Source organism: Canis aureus, chromosome 34 (assembly GCF_053574225.1).
Source record: "Canis aureus isolate CA01 chromosome 34, VMU_Caureus_v.1.0, whole genome shotgun sequence".
Classification (NCBI taxonomy): Eukaryota; Metazoa; Chordata; class Mammalia; order Carnivora; family Canidae; genus Canis; species Canis aureus.
In genome coordinates, this window is record NC_135644.1 from 11,535,985 (window position 1) to 11,554,165 (window position 18,181).

At 37.5% G+C, this 18,181-nt stretch overlaps 1 protein-coding gene across 12 annotated transcripts in view; it reads left to right on the plus strand.

Annotated features, from left to right (window-relative positions):
- LOC144304984 (uncharacterized) overlaps positions 1-18,181 on the plus strand; it is a 171,658-nt gene that overhangs the window by 53,120 nt on the left and 100,357 nt on the right. For all 12 annotated transcript variants that reach the window (XR_013372015.1, XR_013372016.1, XR_013372010.1 and 9 more), the window contains one exon: positions 14,234-14,303. Coding sequence is in view for 4 of the 12 variants with exons in the window: in XM_077883673.1 (XP_077739799.1) it covers positions 14,284-14,303 (20 nt within the window). In the remaining 8 variants the exon portion in view is untranslated. The remainder of the gene's footprint in view (positions 1-14,233; positions 14,304-18,181) is intronic.

The following is an 18,181-nucleotide window of genomic DNA, read 5'->3' on the forward strand; positions in this document are numbered from 1 at the left end:
ACCAGTTGCTGCATGACCTATGTGGGCAGAGTGATTCAAGGGAATTGGGTAGTGCTAACAAAATCATTTCCAAGTGACATAATAGTTCCTCTGGTGTTTTCCAGGGCACACTAAGTTTTTCCTCTAGAACATAATATCTGATTCTCTTGCAACTCTCCACCACCTGACTGTTTATAAATCAAAAACGGTTTGACAGTAGAAGCAAAGAAAATGAAATATATTAGAGATAATTAAATGGCACCGTTTGTGGCAGGAGAGCTTTAGGCCAAGGACTTTGGATTTTCAGAACTTTTGTGCAAGGCCATTTCTTTTTTTTTTTTTTTTAAATATTTTTTTTTAATTTTTATTTATTTATGATAATCACAGAGAGAGAAAGAGAGGCAGAGACACAGGCAGAGAGAAGCAGGCTCCATGTACCGGGAGCCCGATGTGGGAATCGATCCTGGGTCTCCAGGATCGTGCCCTAGGCCAAAGGCAGGCGCCAAACCGCTGCGCCACCCAGGGATCCCTGCAAGGCCATTTCTATTGTAAGTTTATGCATCAAGGTATGTTAATCTGACATAACTAAACTTTTAATTCTTCGGATTTTCTTTGTTTCGATTCAACATTTACCAAGTCACCTTCTGACTACAATTTGATTGTCTAGAGGGAAAAATTAAGTCTATCTTCATAGATTCATTCCAGGAACAAATGCACTTCCACTACCAATTAAGTGGAAATTTAGAAGTTACGGTTTTATACATCAGTCTCATGAGCTTGGTTACCATGAGCCTAGTCCTGAGAGAGGAATGCATTCTTGGTGTGTCAATAAAAATCAAGTTTTTATACTTGTAAAACAGAACCAGTCTCTGGGCCATGTAAGTGCATCAAGGTAACGAATGCCATTCTATGCCATTGTGGATGCCAACATGTCAACCATCTCCTGGACAGACTCTTACTCCCTCTGTACTAGGCTCTTCGCCACTTATAGATGCTTTTCTGAAACTCAGCTGCCCGGACAGGAACTTGGCAATGTTTGATATTCACAACTTGGCTGAATAAAATCTTCTTTCCTGCATTTATAGATCAGTTGCCAGGTGAGTGTTCCTCAACTACTATTATCAGTGCAGCTTGGCTGTATTAAGCATGTTCCATAACCCTAGACCAATGACAACAGCTTTCCACTCCCCATTTGTTCTGTGACTCTCATAAATGAATGACTTCTGTCATGTCTCCTCGTCCTCCAGTAAGCCACCATTAAATTCCTGATGCCACTCCTTCAGTTCATTGACTAGGATAGGGTTGTCCATTTTTCAAAATAAATGATGCCATGTATTTCTCAATACTGTGTGTTTTTTGACACAATGGAGAAAAAAGCCTATAAAATTACACCTAAGTACTGCTACTGACACATGATCAACCATTTGACCAGTGACCCAGCGTATTACATCTCATGTGAAAACATTACCTCTGGCTATCTCAAGGTCACACAAGAAGCTGAATCCCCTCTACAAGAAAGCATATTAGTCAAGATACTCAAAGCCAGTCGTATCAATTTTGTCTGCTTCAGATGAGTATCATTTTCCTTTAAGGAACTCAAGACAAGAGTAAACATTTAATTTCCTGTGTTTTTGTTTCTGGATTCCCAGGCCCCAGCAATGCCTGGCATTTAACCAAATAAGAATTTGTCTATTGAATTCATTGAATGATAAATTATTTTCAATTTTAGTTTTCTGTTCCCGACTCTGTTTTTCTGTCCTATATTCCTACTTCTTTTTTTTTAAATTTTATTTATTTATTCATGAGAGACACACAGAGAGAGACAGAAACACAGGCAGAGAGAAAAGCAGGCTCCATGCAGGGAGCCTGATGTGGGACTCGATCCGGAGACTCCAGGATCACATCCTGAGCTGAAGGCAGACGTTCAACCACTGAGCCACCCAGGAGTCCCCCTACTTTTTTTTTCCCCTTTTCATCTTGAAAAATGTTCCTCATGTCACCTTCCCATCATAATTTTATGCCTTTATCTTTCTTAGGGATAGATGACAGAAGTAGTAATAATTAGAAATACATAAAACATCAAAACAATAAGAAGTCTAAAAAGTTCCCTTGGAGCTATGAAGGATCAGTCTAAGTTAGATCCTAAATGACGTATGAGTGGAACATATCTCATACATAGCACATTAGTTACAAAGTATTTTCTGTCTTATTTTAAAATGTAATGGTAATATAAATAATCATGTATCTGTATAATGCTTTATAGTTTATGAGCACTTCCACAAACATTCTCTGCTAATGCTTTTAGGAACTATATGGCTATATCTATAGGCACTAAAGGTATTTTTGTAAAAATTCTGATGTTCTACAGCCTATCATTTTATTCTTTAACCTGTTTCGTTTGTCATCCCATTGTCTCCACTTCAAATAGCAAATCACAGTTTCATCATTGCTTGTTCAGGTGTTACCCCCTTTCGTTTCTTGACTTTGAGGTCTACATCTGCTTAAAGCCTCTATATTTATGATTGTGTCATTGGTTTATATTTCTAGAATAAAGAACAAATGGCTTAGCAAAGAGTGAAAATAGAACTCATCATGGTTTCATGTTATGAATAAATTTCAGAAGATATGTATGTCAATGCTTCATTACACTTATGCATTTGCTTAAATATTAAACATATGTTTTCCAACCCAACACTACACTAAGAAAAAACTCTGCTGTATCCAGAGATTGTAAAATTCAGGGGAAATCCCAGCATGCTGTAAATTTATTTGTTCTTATTGGTACTCTGAGTAACCTTATAAACTCACATATACAACAAGCATCTTAATTCCAAAGTCCTTGTCTCTGGAGGGGAACAGAAAATGTTCCAGACATGGAATTCAGGGTTCCTTGGATGAGTGAGCAAACCCAGTGTCACCTTTGCAAACCAGTTGCATTAATGTTCTTTTCTTTCCCATCTTGGGTTTTAATCACTTGGTGGAATAAAACTTTACTCACCATTGACACCTGCCCAGATTCTATAGGTTAACTCCTCACATTGCATGTCATCTCCACATATCAGATAAATTATCTTCTCTGATGAGAATTGGATTTGGAATGTGGGAATGCTGGAAGGTAAAACAGTTGGACAACTGAAACAAGGTTAAAATTGCAAGGCAAATGCACTGAAGGCTGCTCCTTCCAGTCAGGCTCCATTGGCTACACCCAGTGTACATTGTGCTTACAGCAAGAGTGAGATCTTAGGAAAGGCATGTCTATGTTCCATGGGCTCTTCATCTAAGTGCAAGATTTTTTAGATAACTGCACTCATACTACCTGTCAGTAAGAAGGAATAAGAGAAAGTTATTTCCTAAACAATTTAATATTATCTTAAAAGCTGCAATTCCACCTCTGTAAATATATTTATCCCTCACCTAAGGCCTACTTACTTTTAGTTCTCTAATTCTGAGTTGCTTGTCCGATTTCTAAAGTTTCCCTGCCATACTTAATCACAGATGAATGGGAGACAACAGATACTTGTCACAATAGCTTTGGTGGCTTCCTGGCCACATGGACAGGCTGTCTGATGTTCTCTGGTCCAGAATCCCCATCTGTAACCATGACTTTGACAAGGACCGTGACTTTAACTGCTAACTGTGTCACTTCATTGCTAGGAAACTTTTTGTAGATCTCAAACTATTGCATCCCAATTACTATGAGTAGCAAGCCAGTGTCTTAACAAATGTGTTCAAGCTTCTGAATCCATTATGATTTCCCAGCAACACTATGCTCCCCCAATGCTGACCCGTCCCAATGTCCCCATCTCTATGCTGTTGGATATGCCACCTCCATATCTCCACCTGATCGCTGCCACTTCTTCCCTTTAAGAGGAATATTTTTGCATTTCTGAAGGAGGAGGGAGTCTTGCTGGCTTCAAAGCAAGTAGTTTTATTGCATGGGTGTGTGTGAAATCAGACTTGCTTAGGAAGTATTTGTTTATCTGATTATCATCTCAATTAAATGATTCACATTGATAGCACCCCAAGTGGATGAATTTTATTCAAATGTGTATCTTGAACTGTCCTGAAAATATCTTTTCAACCAAAGGTACATTGTACAACTGCTAACCTCTTAGACTCAAGGAAATCTGGTATTTACTTCCTAAGTGTTCTCATGCACTACTCCTCTCAACCTTAGGGCAACACCATGAGCTGGATGCCTCATCCTATAGATGGGAAAACCATGGCTCGGGGTGTTGATCACTTGCCCAAGGTATTGCCCAAACTTGAGCTTGTTTCTAGTCTAACTCCAGAGCCAAAATCCTTGACCATTAGGTTCTACACCTCCCCACTCCTTCCTAGCACTAACTCATAGTGACTCTGTTGAAGATATGTCAGCTGTCTTCTGAATGCTTGACTGGCTGAGTTACTTGGCTTAATTATCAATAGAATGGACCTGAATGGCCTAAGGACACAGATACATCATTAGCTGAACAAGTTCCTATGGCACCATAAGCTTCAAAGGAAGGCTGCCATCTTTTGGTCTCATTTTCCCTGCGCCATACAGTCCCTAAATAGGTCAAGACTCCTTTTATGCAGAAAACCCTGGATTGTACCCCTTCGTCTCACTCACACATATTGGGCACATAATAAGCAATCAGTAGAGGTACCTGGGTGGCTCAGTGATTGAGCATCTGCCTTTGCCGCAGGTCGTGATCCTGAGGTCCTGGGATCAAGTCCCGCATCAGGCTCCCCTCAGGGAGCCTGCTTCTCCCTCTGCCTATGTCTGCCTCTCCCTGTGTCTCTCATGAATAAATAAATGAAATCTTAAAAAAAAAAAAAAAAGCAATCAGTATATACTAATTAATAAATTAATCCTCACCCTAAAGAAACCAAATGATAATTTGTTTCTGAAAACAAACAAAGAAATCTGGGCTTATTCACCTACTCTTACTATTGTTCAGTATATTGAGGGTTTGGATTCAACAGTTAAGAATTCATCTTTGGGTCTGCCTAAACTTGTTCTTTAAACTTCTTTCTCTCTCTCTTCTGTCTCAACAGTAAAAGTCATCATGATTTAAACTCAGTAATTACAATATCCTTATTTTGCCCCTGGAACATTTGTGACACCCACTGATCTTTTAGGACCGAGAAGCTAGGACTAGGAGCCCCAAGAAGACTGTCCCATCTACTGTCCATTTCCTTAGCATATGAGCCCTCATACCTCAGTCACCCCAAAGAGGCCTGGTGGGCAGCTGCCATTGATCTCTGGAGGAGCTCAGAACCCATTCCTGGAAGGCAGGAAGTGACGACAAAAACTATTTTAATAGACTGAACCTTTCAAGTTGAGCTATTTGGAACCAAATTCCAAACTTTAACAAAATACCATTTAACTTTGGTTTGTCGTCACATCCTAAGGAGCAGTTGTGAGTTTTTGTCATTATGTCCATGAGATTCTTCCTTCTTGGATTAAGACTGGCAAAAAGTATCTGTGAAATTTCCTATCTGTTTGGATGTTATAAAGACTGAACACAGTAAATAACCCATTTTTGAGGCCAGAGAGCTCTGACCTTTATTGACTTCTGAAATTAAAAACTACTTAACATCCCCATCTTTGTTTTGCTGTGGGTATTTATATTCAACATGGAAGTTGGAATAAAGCGTTCCTTTAGAAATCACCCAAATTAGCCTGCCATAAAATCCTAAAGGACCAAAAAAAAAAAATCCTAAAGGACCTAGAACATGTTCTAAAATTATATTTCAAAATTTGATTTATCTAAATTTTAAAAACCTAGATTTAACCTTGTATTCCTTCATTTTGAGCTTTAACCACTATTTGGTATTTATGGAAAACAGCTCTAAGTTAATGAAAGAGAATATATACCATTAAAAATCTATATGCCGATTAGATTTATAGAGCATAATTCAATAATTTTTTATAAAGCAATAAAAACACTTGCCAACTCTCATGAAAAACAACCATATGTTTTAGTTTTAATAATGAAAATGTTTTATAAATAAGCTCCAATTATGGTACATATTATTTAAAAAGCATTGAATCTTTTCCTCTTCCAAGTATATTTTTTCTCTATTTTTAGAGGCACCCTTAATAATTTACATGTAAATTTATAGTATTTCCAGATTTATTTATTTTCTCACCATGAAAGTAACAGTCAATTTTTTCTCTTTTAGTTTCCAGTGTGCCTTAAAAGGCATTTATCAAGTTAGATAACCAATGTATCAATTAAGAGAAAACATTTTATTCTTATAAGAACTTTTATTCATGGATTTCAAAGCAAATTAAATCACAAGCATAGATTCTTCTATCAAATTCAGGGACAGATTCATTCCATGAATTAATATGCACACTTAGATTGTATAAAAATGAAACTTTTAATGTCTTTTATATATTCCCATATCATTTATGTGTAGGAGTAAAATACTGTCTGATTTTCTCTGAAAGCAATTTGACAATATGTATTAAGAGCTTAAAAAATTCTTATCCTTGAACCCAAAGTCTATCATCAGGGAATAATCACCAAGTTTCATCATAATTTCTATTTAAGAGTATTTATTGCAGTGCTATTTATGATAGTGACAAATTAAAAATATCATCAGTGTCCAACAATACAGGCCTGGTTAAACAACTTATGGTCAATCTATTTGATGGAAACTGTATAGCCATTAAAATTCAAGTTTTTAAAGAAAATTATTTAATGATATGAAGAATACTTATGATAAAACATGAAGTTAAAAAAAAGGCAAAACTGTACATGCTAGTTTTTAACAGTTTTTCCAAAATTAGAATTATAATCTATATACTCTAAATGTACAAACACACAAGAATGGAAGAATAAATATTAGCCTTGATTTTCTTTGGTAGGATTATGAGTGATTTAAAATTTCCTCTTTCTAGTTTTTATATTTTCTATAATAAAGATCTATTTATTTTTATAATCAGAAAGAAATGTTATTTAAAATACTACAAAAAGTCTAACAAAAAGGGGTAGTAGGTAAATAAATGACCTTAAAGAAAATGATTGCTAATATAAAAAGTTATTTACATGTAAGTGAAAAAAGGCATCTCGAAAACATTTTGTATGGTATGATTGTATAGGATTGCAGAATATGATTGGCTAACTATTAATACTATTCGTGTTTTACAACACTTATAACCTATATACATTGTAAATTATACATAAAATGAAAATATTAAGAGGATAAGATTGAAAATACAAATAGAAATTCTTATAAAACTTGTAAAACTATATAGATTTAACTATTCTCCCTCTTTGTTCCCCAGAGGAAACCACTCTGGAAGATGTAAAGAAGCCTTCATAACTTTATCATTATACTTTTCAACATGTATATATACCCATAACAAAGTAGAAGTACTTAATGAATTTTGAAAATTGTTATTAACAGTTTCAAAATGTATGTATTGCACATATTCTTTGCAAATTGCTTTTGTCAGTTAACTATATGTTTCTGGGATGTGCTCATGGAGATACATGTAGATCTAATTCATTCGTTTTAACCACTGTAATGGTGTTATTCCATTTTATGATTTTACAATTTATTTTTCTCTTTCATAATTCATAGACATTTCTGTTGTTTCCAATTCCTTACCATTTCATACTGCACTAAATAGTCTTACATGTGACTCCTTATATACACAAACAAAAGCTCTTTACTGTAGGTAGACTAGGGACTGCTGGATTATGGAATTTGCTTGACTTGAACTATAGTAGATATTGCCAGATTCTCTCCAGAGAGATTGGCTGATTTACAGTGCCAGTCCTTAAAATAAATGTTTGTAAACACACACACACACACACACACACACAGTCTGATCTTTTTAAGTTAGATGTATTTTATTTATTTATTATTTATTATTTATTATAAGATTTTATTTATTCGTGAGGGACACAGAGAGAGACAGAGACAGAGACACAGGGAGAGGGAGAAGCAGGCTCCATGCAGGGAGCCCAATATGACTCCAGGATCACACCCCAAGCCAAAGGCAGATGCTCAACCACTGAGCCACCGAGGCATCCCAAAGTTAGATGTATTTTAAATATCTAGTCCACAGCTCATTCTTAGGTTTACATTTGATTTAGTCTATTTCATCAATCTCTTTCATCATGATTTATATTTTATATTTAATAAATCCTTCCCTATCCCATTTTGTATAGATATTTTCCATATTTAATATCAGAAGTTTGGTTTTTTCCCTCATCACACATTTTACATGTTTTTGTATATGGTATAAGATAAGAAATCTACATTTCTACCTGTATACCTGTTGTCCAAGCAACATTTTTTGAGTTGTTATGCCACTGAAATCTCATGCTATCTCTGCCAACTGCTAAATGCCCATGTGTCCATTTTGGGGCTTTCTGTTCTGTTTCATTGGTCTATTTATCTGTCTTTTCATCAATATCCCCATGTCATAATATCTGTAACTTTATAAGAAGCCTTGATGTTTCTCTAGGATGAATTCTCCCTTCTAATCTTCTTCAGATATGCCTTGACTACTTTTGATTCTTTCTCTTTTGTGCAGACTTATAGGAAAATCAACCTGTCGTGTTCTGTCCACCTTCTTTGTGCGTAACTGTTTCCACCTGCACTTTCCTCACTGACAGAGTCCACTGGTGTGCCATTGCTCCTGTGCCTTTCATAGGGTCTCAGTACCTCATTGCAAGTCCAGTCAGCTAAATCCTAGACAGTTGATGAGTCTTGTTATCATTTTTTTTCACTCAAGGATTTCTTTATTAGAATGCCTTTTCAATCAGGCAAATACAGTTACATAAGTAATTCCAAAGACTTGCTTTGAGTTTCTCTCTGTCCCCTCCATACAACATTCCAACATCCCCACACTCCAAGAAGTGGTCATCTACTTTTTAAACAGCTTGTTGGACTGTGGGCAGAATGATGACATATTTTCCAAACCCCAAAGCAGTATACATGGTCTAACCAACGGTCTAACACTCAGCAAAATATTTGTAATCAAAATGGACCTGGAGAAATCCAAGATGAAGATTTTGCCAAATTATATTCATAGAAATCTTAGTAAGATTAATCATTGGATCATACTGGAAGTAGCTCTCACAAAGAAGTAAAAAAAAGGGAAAAAGTCAACTTCATTTTTTGCTGATCAAATTTACGATTTTTCTCTGCAAGATATTTCTCCTATGAAATGCCCAATTTATAAATGTACATAAGTGCTACATAACTTACTTTAGTTATAAATTTATAATTAATACATAATTTATTTTTAAAATCGTTTTGGAACTCATGTTGGCTGAGTGTAACTCCTTCTCCATGTACCTCACCTAAACAAAAGAAACTGCCCTCCCAAAACAAGTATGTCATTATTTTTAGGATTATTTTAAGGAGGTAATTTCTATTACAGATATTTGCTGTCATCTTATACTATATGCCCTGAAAATGGCTAAGAAGTAATTTCTGAACCATAAATACTATGCTAAGGGATGGAATACCAGGAGAAAGACAGTGTGGTTGTCCGTGCAACCCATGCTATGCCTACAGAGCCTTTAGCCAAAAGGCACCAGGGCTGCAGCTCAGGATGTTACTTCTGAGAATTTCTAGTCTTTCAGACATTTTGTTATCAGTCTTTTACTTTGGGGACATCACCTCTTGGACCATCACTGATACCTTTAAGAGCCTCATTCAGTGTGTGTCCGCTAACCTCTTGAAACTGGCAGCACACGTCAGGAAACTGAAACCCCTGGTGGGAGGAACCCAATCAACCAAATGATGGAGAGATAAGAGGGAAACCAGGGTCACAGTGGAGGAAGGGGGAAGGCTTTCTCACAAGTGGTGGGCCTACCTTATGTATAATCCCTTTGTTTACTGAATCTAGTACTCTTTTTTTTTTTTTTTTCTTAGAGTGGGAGAGCTTGCCTGGCTTGAGTCCAGGCCCTGGCACCCTAGCTAAGGGATCTTTTCGCTAGGCTCTGAAGCTGCAAGAGAAATAGGTTTTATCAGACCTGTACCCATCAAGTAGGAGCATCTATAGGCATTCCAGGCCAATAGAGGGCCCAGACAAGGCAAATAAGGATAGGAGCAGGGAAGAGAGGGTAACAAGCCAAAATGGCGAGCCTGTGTATATGTGTAAAGCTCAATGTGTCCTGTTGTTTACTCACCTCAGTGCCCTGGCAGGATGTTTCTCTGTCAACATTAGCCCCAAATACTTGAGCACAAATAAAAGTTGGCTTTATGGAAGGTGTTTAAATAAGTGCTAAAACGAATCCCTAGAAATCCGACTGTCCAGACCTGAGTAGAAGCTCATCGTCTGCAAAGTAGGTATGCATGCCAGGGACTCCTCAATTATCAAAAAATATCCAAACAGCCCTATTTAACATTTAAATAAGTAAGAGGACCAATAAAGATTTCTCTTGCTTACAAGTACTAGCATTTTACAACTGTAAAAGGCTCCACCATAGTCTATATGAAGCCCTGATTGCACATGAAACGCCCAGTTAAGCTTGGGGGTTTGGCCCACACTGTAATCTCGCTACAGTACAGGCCACATATTATGGAATTCAGCTCTCAGGATTTCAGACTAATTAGAGAGGCACCCAGTAGCACTATGCGGGTTCTGTCAGCGTTTCCACTATAAAACCCCTTTTCTGGGGTTTATAACTTGGCCAATAAAAGATAGCCCCAGGCTGGAATGCGCCACGCAAAAAAGGTTCAACACAGGAACAAGATTTTTTGTTTTAAACTAAATTTCATTAAAAATCAGTTCTTGTAAGAACAGAGCAATAAAAATATGCTGCTTTCATTATTTCTGATGTTTTGAGCTCCTTGCTTTGTTTAAAAATAAAAAGGAAAAAATAAATGCACTTTCCAGGCATCAAGTAAGTCTAGGGTGCTGTGTATTTTAATGAAAATATTTGAGTTATTGGAGCTTAGAAAAAACTATTGCTTGCCACACATTATTTTTGTTTCACAATGTGGGTCTAGGATTTAGCTTGGCTCAAATCAATTTGGAAATAGTGTACAGTGCTTTCAATCATAGGGATATTAATGGTTTTTCATGATTAGCGCATATTAACCACCATCATATTGTAGAGTAAAACCTAAACATCAGCAGGGCTTAGTGAAAGCAAAACTTTACAGTGATAACTGTGTTTGACATTAGCCAATAATGCTTGCAAATGATGATTTCATTTTCTATATCTTGCCAAGAAGAAATGGGGAAATACACAAACTCCATAGACTGACTGTGGAGTCACCTGACATACAGATAAAATTAAGCATTATCTCCTTAGCTTTGGTTCATTTTACCCTTGCTAATTATAGTTTTGTCTTGTTTGTAAACATTTTATCCTGAAAGATTAAAACAGCCCTATTGAGTATTTGAATTTAGTGGAATACCAAAAAGAAAGTAAAAGGATGCAGAAATCAGTATGTCTAGAGCAGTGATTCTTGTGCCCAGTCCTGTTTGAGGTGCTTTATATATGCGTTTTCAATAAAATTTCACAGCAATCTCATGAAAATAAGGCTCCAGGAGGTTAAATAGGTTTGCCCAGAGTCACAAAGTTAAATAGCAAAGCAGATATTCAAACATAGTGTGTTAGGCCTCAAAAACTATCACCTGCTTGCTGTAATTTACTGTACCATTGACTTTCCTTCCTCTCCTTAACTCATTTTACTGTGGAAACTATGGCTTGGTAATTTCTTCAGTTTCTACCCAAATAATTCTCAAATTAGCCTGGCTTGTTGTCTAATCCTAGCTAAAGTGAAGAGAGTATGGTTTGGCTTCCAAAGCACAAGATACCCCATATGCCCTCTTCTCACAGAAAGGGGGAAGAGTCAACTGGTGAAGAGTCAGATGGCCTCCAGCAGAGAAATGCAAAGGGCCCTTTCCAAGGGAACTGTTAAGACAGATTCACACAATTGGGAATTAAATGCAAGTTTCTGAATCGTCTTCAGAAGAGGTTCATTCAAAAAAAAAAAAAAAAGAAGAGGTTCATTCATACCTCTTCTGGGCACTTCTACAGAGATCTGAAACTGGGCCTTAGTTTACTGAGGGACATTGTAGCTGTACTGTCAGTTTGGTTTCAGGGGCTCTGCCTTAAGAAAGATGAATTTTAGGGGCACCTGGGTGGCTCAGTGGTTGAGTGTCTTTGGTTCAAGTCATAATCCTGGGGTCCTGGAATCAAGTCCTGTCTCAGGCTCCCTACAGGGGGCCTGCTTCTCCCTTTGCCTATGTCTCTGCCTCTCTCTCTGTGCCTCTCGTGAATAAATAGGTAAAGTCTTTAAAAAAAAAAAAGATGAATGTTATGCTGCTGCTTAATTTACCACTAAGCCATATCTATCTATTAAACAAGCTGTGTTCGCTTCTTTGGAGACGATGCCCCATGGGAAATCCTTCTGTCCATTCATATTATGTATATCAGGAAAAATGACTGGGGAGCCACCGACCCACCAGAGGACTGACTCTTGGCCCTGTGAAGTGCTGCCCTGGGTGGGAAGAGGCAGTGGGGAAAGGCCAAGAGGCCCGGAAGCTCTTGCCTTGCAACCAACCTTCCTTTCCATTTCAACATCACCATTGCTCTATCCAGCTGCATCTCTCACCACAGGGATGATAGTTGTGCCATACATACATAAAGAAATAAGGAGCACCTCCATTTGGAACATCCTTGCTTCTATCTGTTTAAATTAGACCCTTAAAGGAAAACCACATGCTTTTAACGGCCTTTAATTGGTTAAAGAGAACAGCGAGTTCCCTCCCAGAAGCTTGAGAACAGAGCTCCTTTCCTTCCGGTTTTGTTTCTTGGTTAACCAGACAGACTAGGGAACAAAAGAGTTGTAAAATATTTGTTAGGCTGCAAAGCTTAACAAAGAAATGTTAAACAACACTGATGGTAATATTGATTTCCTTACCTCCATTCCTACTTACTCCCTGCCGCTAACTCAGAAGGACTGTCCTTGGCTTGTGGCTGTTGGGTAGCATGGGGAATAAGCAACCTCCAGGACAAAGTGACCCTCTCTGACCACTGGCTGCAGAGTCAGTGCTGCCTAAAAATTCCCTGGCAGAGTCAATTTGCATTTCCTGGCTCTTTGGTTACTCAGACTCGCTAAGAGACTCTGTGCATGCAGAGTGGACACACATCTGTCCATTCAGCCCTCTTTAGGAAACCCAGCTGACCAACAGACTTAGAGGACAGAAAATTTATAGTAACTCAGCCACACTAAAAATATTCTCCTCCTCTTGGTAAAAGGAATCGCAGCAGGATTCTTTTAAATCATGCATTTCAAATGATTCTACTTACAACCACAGTTCAGCAAAACATGTATCATGTAAAGTGAGGAAATGAGGTCTATGTATATTTTGTGTATATTACATCTCTAATTGATTACAAATTTCCTGACACATATGTTCTATCTTAGATTCTTGAGGGAGAAAAATCAGAGTATAAAGTTTGAGAGCTGAATGTCTTTAACATTCTTGACAATTATCCACAGTATCTGACACAGTGCTTTTTACAGAATGAGAGCTCAGAAAGACACCATTAATGGAATGACTTAGGCTTGCAGCATGTGGCTCAATGTCGATTAGAGTCATAAATTACTTGAGTAATGCTAATTATTCTTTGCCTTCAGTGCTTCTGATCAATATATTTGTGTTGGATTTTGTTGGGTTTTTTTTTGTTTTTTACTTTAAATGTATGTCTTTGTATATATTAGATTTCCCAACAATGAGCACAGGACCAAGAGCAGAGATCATGCTTGTCTTATTTTTCATTGTTTCCTCCTGTACCTGGCTTGGTAAGGAGAACATAGTAGGGATCCCTGGGTGGCGCAGCGGTTTGGCGCCTGCCTTTGGCCCAGGGCGCGATCCTGGAGACCCGGGATCGAATCCCACATCGGGCTCCCGGTACATGGAGCCTGCTTCTCCCTCTGCCTATGTCTCCGCCTCTCTCTCTCTCTCTCTCTGTGACTATCTCATAAATAAATAAAAATTAAAAAAAAAAAAAAAAAAAAAAGGAGAACATAGTAAACACTCAATAAATATTTGTTGACTGAGTAATTGAATAATTGAAAGGGCCTGCCTTTGCTAAGGCAGGGTTAATATATTTGTGTATACTCTGTAGCACTGCTTTGAAACTCTTCTCAGAAAAACCAATGAATTGCAGAGGAATCACTGGGGGTTCTTCTAAAACAAATGAGTTCATAGGGACATGATTCATTCCTGCCTGCTCCTAAGCTATCAGATCTTACCCAAGTGTTTGCATTCCAGGAAGAAGATCTACATAAAAGAGCTCTTCAGCTTCAGAAAGTTTGAAAAGCATGATCAGATTGAGAGTCTGGTGAGTACTAATACACCTTATTTTAAAAGATCAAATTCAATCCTAAATTGCTAGTAGGCTGAATTAAGTGCCAACCAGATAAGAGATCTATAAAACTCAGGGTAAGAGTAAGTTAAATTCAACACTTCCCTATTTGGATTCACACTATTTTTATTTGTTTGTGGTACTACCACCCCATACTCCTAGAAAACTAACTTTCTGTGTTCTTACCCACTCACTCTCCTCTGCATCACCTTTCCCCACAACTTGGGATCCTCCACTCGGGAGCACAAGCTAAATTATATAAACTAAAATGGACTCCATGCGTGCCCTGCAGAATGCAAGCTTTTACTTAGAGGAAAGAAATAAACAAATGTCACTAATCCACCAAGCATGTGGTCCTGAATCCAACAGAAGACATTTACATTTTCAGACCACTGTCTTTCATTCATCCACAAGTCTGTATTAGCTACTCTCCCCTCTGACTGTCAGCCTTCACTCCTCTCTTGTATGAAAGAATAATGAAAAAAAAAAAAAAAAACAATGGGAAAATATCTGGAATTTTGCTTGAGAGCACAGGTAACATGGGGAGTAGTATATAGTTTTGAGAGGTTTTTTAATTCCCAGTTCTTTCTTCTTCTTCTCCCCTTCCCCTTGAAGTTTTATTTTGCTTGCTGGCTCTGCCCTGAGCTCTCACTTCCTAGCACTGATGTGCCGATTACAGCCCACATTCGCTGCAATAAAAGCAAATAAGGAAAAGGCTTTCCTACACCACCCTGACCTGGGAGAGAGAGACCATAATATATGTCTTAGCAACAACACAAAGCACACCCTCCTCTTTGCATACATGTTTAGCCAATTTCTTCTGGAGGTCTCATGTGTTTCAATTGCTCATTTATTCTTCAACCTTGGATAAAGAGACGAGAAGATGAAGCTGGAGGGGCGGGGGGACGGACAGACCTATAGATGACAGATCTGTAGACAATGTTGTTAGCATGCCAGATCTTATTACAGAACCGTGGGAGGTCATGTACGCCACATCCCGACTCCATGGGGACCACCACATTTAAAACAAGATGAAAAAAAAATGTGATGTGGGGAAAAAAAAAAAAAAAACCCTCATGGGCAGCCTTCAAAGGCAGAGACAGGTTGTGACTGGATTAACATTTATTGACTGTTTAAGCCTGCTTTTTTGCTTCAGGACAGAGATACACGAGTTTAATTGCAGAGGCTGTTCTGCCAACTGATCACCAGAGTGGCAACCAAAGCTTAACTAATCGGTCCTTCATTAGTGAAAAGTCTCTATTACAAAACAAATTAAGCATGCTCTGATCCTAACCTACAGGTCCAATAGCATTACGGCAAAGTTTAAGCTGTTAGAGCACTGAAAAACTTATTAAGGGTTAGCGCTGAGATAGCACTTTGCTATTGATTTTACAATACACAGGTATTATGATTTATGGAGTGCCGGTGTCACTCTAACAAGCTGAAGGACACACAATATCATCTCCAGCATCATTAAAATTCAGAAGCCTCTAGAACTAACTCATCAACCACTGTACATTGTCACCAACTATGGGGCTGGGCTCCAGTTTCAAAACGTCCTAAGCTTTTGGGACAGTTGTTTCTCTGCTTATTTGGCAATCAGAAATGTACAGCTGCCCATCAAATGCATTCCCTGCCTTCAGTTAATTATCAGAACCTATCTCCATACTGAGTTGTCAGATGCGTTTTGTTATCTGATTTTGCCTCGTAATGTCTAGAAGTATTTTGTGCACGTCTACCGCACGACTGTTTAAGAAAGGACAACTGTTGCCAAGATAGTATTTGATTCAGTGTGGCTCTAAGCCATTTCAAAAAAAAAATGATTGCCTTAATTTTTAAAAATATTCAGATAAAAATCCAGCAGCACTAGCTGTGGGTAGTCAATCAATAGATATTCAGTGAATGCACCAATTATTCTCAGGTAATAGTAAATAATAGGAGCTAATTGTTATTGAGCATTTATGATGTCTCAGAATTGTTGAGTCCTTTCTTTTTTTTTTTTTTTGAGTCCTTTCATTTTGTTAACATATTTAATACTTGCGAATCCTTTGAGATAAAAACTGATTTATCTCTATCTTACTGATAAAAATATGGAGGCCCAGAGAAGTTAAGTCACTTTGCTCAGAGAAGTATAAGTACACACAGCTCCTGAGTGGAAGAGCTAAAATTCAGTGAGTCAGTCTGACATCCAAGCATTGTCCTGGTCCAACTCCTAACTTAATAATCATTTCTATTAACAAAATCAGCATTCTTTCCACTAACTTCAGTGTCTTTATTCTGTAATTTGAGGATGTTGCAAGTTAAATAAAATCAGATAAAGAGCTAAAATCTTAGATCACTAGTTTTATTAAAGTCCCTTCTGTAGAGTGTAACTGAGACAGACTTCTCCTTTCTCTAAGTTATATAATTACAATGAGTATAATATTCTTTTAGAGGACCTATTTTCTATGCCTTTAATCATTTTTAATCATTTTTGATACTTTAGATCTTCCTACTTTGCATAAGCTGAAAGATAACCTAATGCATAGTATCTCTTTCTTGTTTTATGCCATTCCCTAACCTCACCCCCATTCCAGACTAAACACTGTGTTGAATTTTATAAGAGCATCTGTGGTATTTACAATCAATGTTGACTTAAACAAACTGAATTGCAAACTTATAATGGTTTTATATCCATATTTCTCCATAACAGTGTTTACCAAAGAGTAGAAATTGGCAAGTTCTATGTCTATCTTAGACCTTGAACTAAAGAATTTGGGGTGGTATAGCAAAAGAATCTTCTTTCAAAGCCCCATCACCTTTTAGGAGACCCCAGTGCATGGCCTTCAGAATGTATCTAACTATACTATTGATTTAAGTTCAACTTTATAACCCCAGATCATTTCCTGTCTGGTGTATACAGCAAATCATTTTCTAAATTTCAGTTGAGGTTTCTTTTCTTTTCCTACACACATTACATATATATATATATATGTTGTCCCAAATATTCCTAGCCATTTTTCAGCTTGAAGGGTTATTAGATTGCAAATTCTGTTTGTCATTTTGTCTCACTATCTTGATGCCATTCTATCATTTAAGACCCCAAGAATCTCAGAGAATGGTAACTGGTTCCTAAGGAAGACCATCTGCCTAGCCAATACTGAGTTAGAAAAATCTTCTCCTTTGTTATCTATCCACCCAAGTAGGTTTCCTCTGCTTCTGGATGTAACATGTCAACCCCAAGAAACCTCCATGGTTCTGATTATTTTCTGGTCATGCTGGTCCTTTCATTTAAAGTGCCTTTCCATGCACTTTCCATCTATAGACTCACATTTCATAATTAGTGGGAGGGCCCAAGTGTTATCTCTTCAGCGATCTCTCGGGTTAAAATTAGTCACTCCACTCTCATTCATTTCCCTATATTAGCAACTTAATTTCAACTGAATCAAAAGGCTCACTGAAATGAAGTTATATAAGAAATCAATTGTGCCCAAGTACAGTTTTGCTGCACTTACTCAGATGATGTCAGGGAGCTTAGAATCTTCCACCGTGTTTTTATCTCTAATATCTGTGTCTCATTTTCACATCTTACAGAATTGTTTTCTGAACTGGGACTCTTTGGTCATGCTATTCCTCAGTGGGCTTTTCTCTTTCTCACATGAGCAATGAGAGTATTTCTTAAGTGTCCTTAGTGGTATTTCCTTTAAAATATGCAGCTCTTCAAAACTCCTTTGTCTTGTGGAATATGCCTAACCATGTGTTCAGATTTATTCTGATCCACAAGATCCTTAAGAGCTGGTGGGGACCTGAGCCTACAACCTGATACAATTTCTCATTTTGTAGATAAGAAATTAATCTGAGAAAGACTGAAGAGA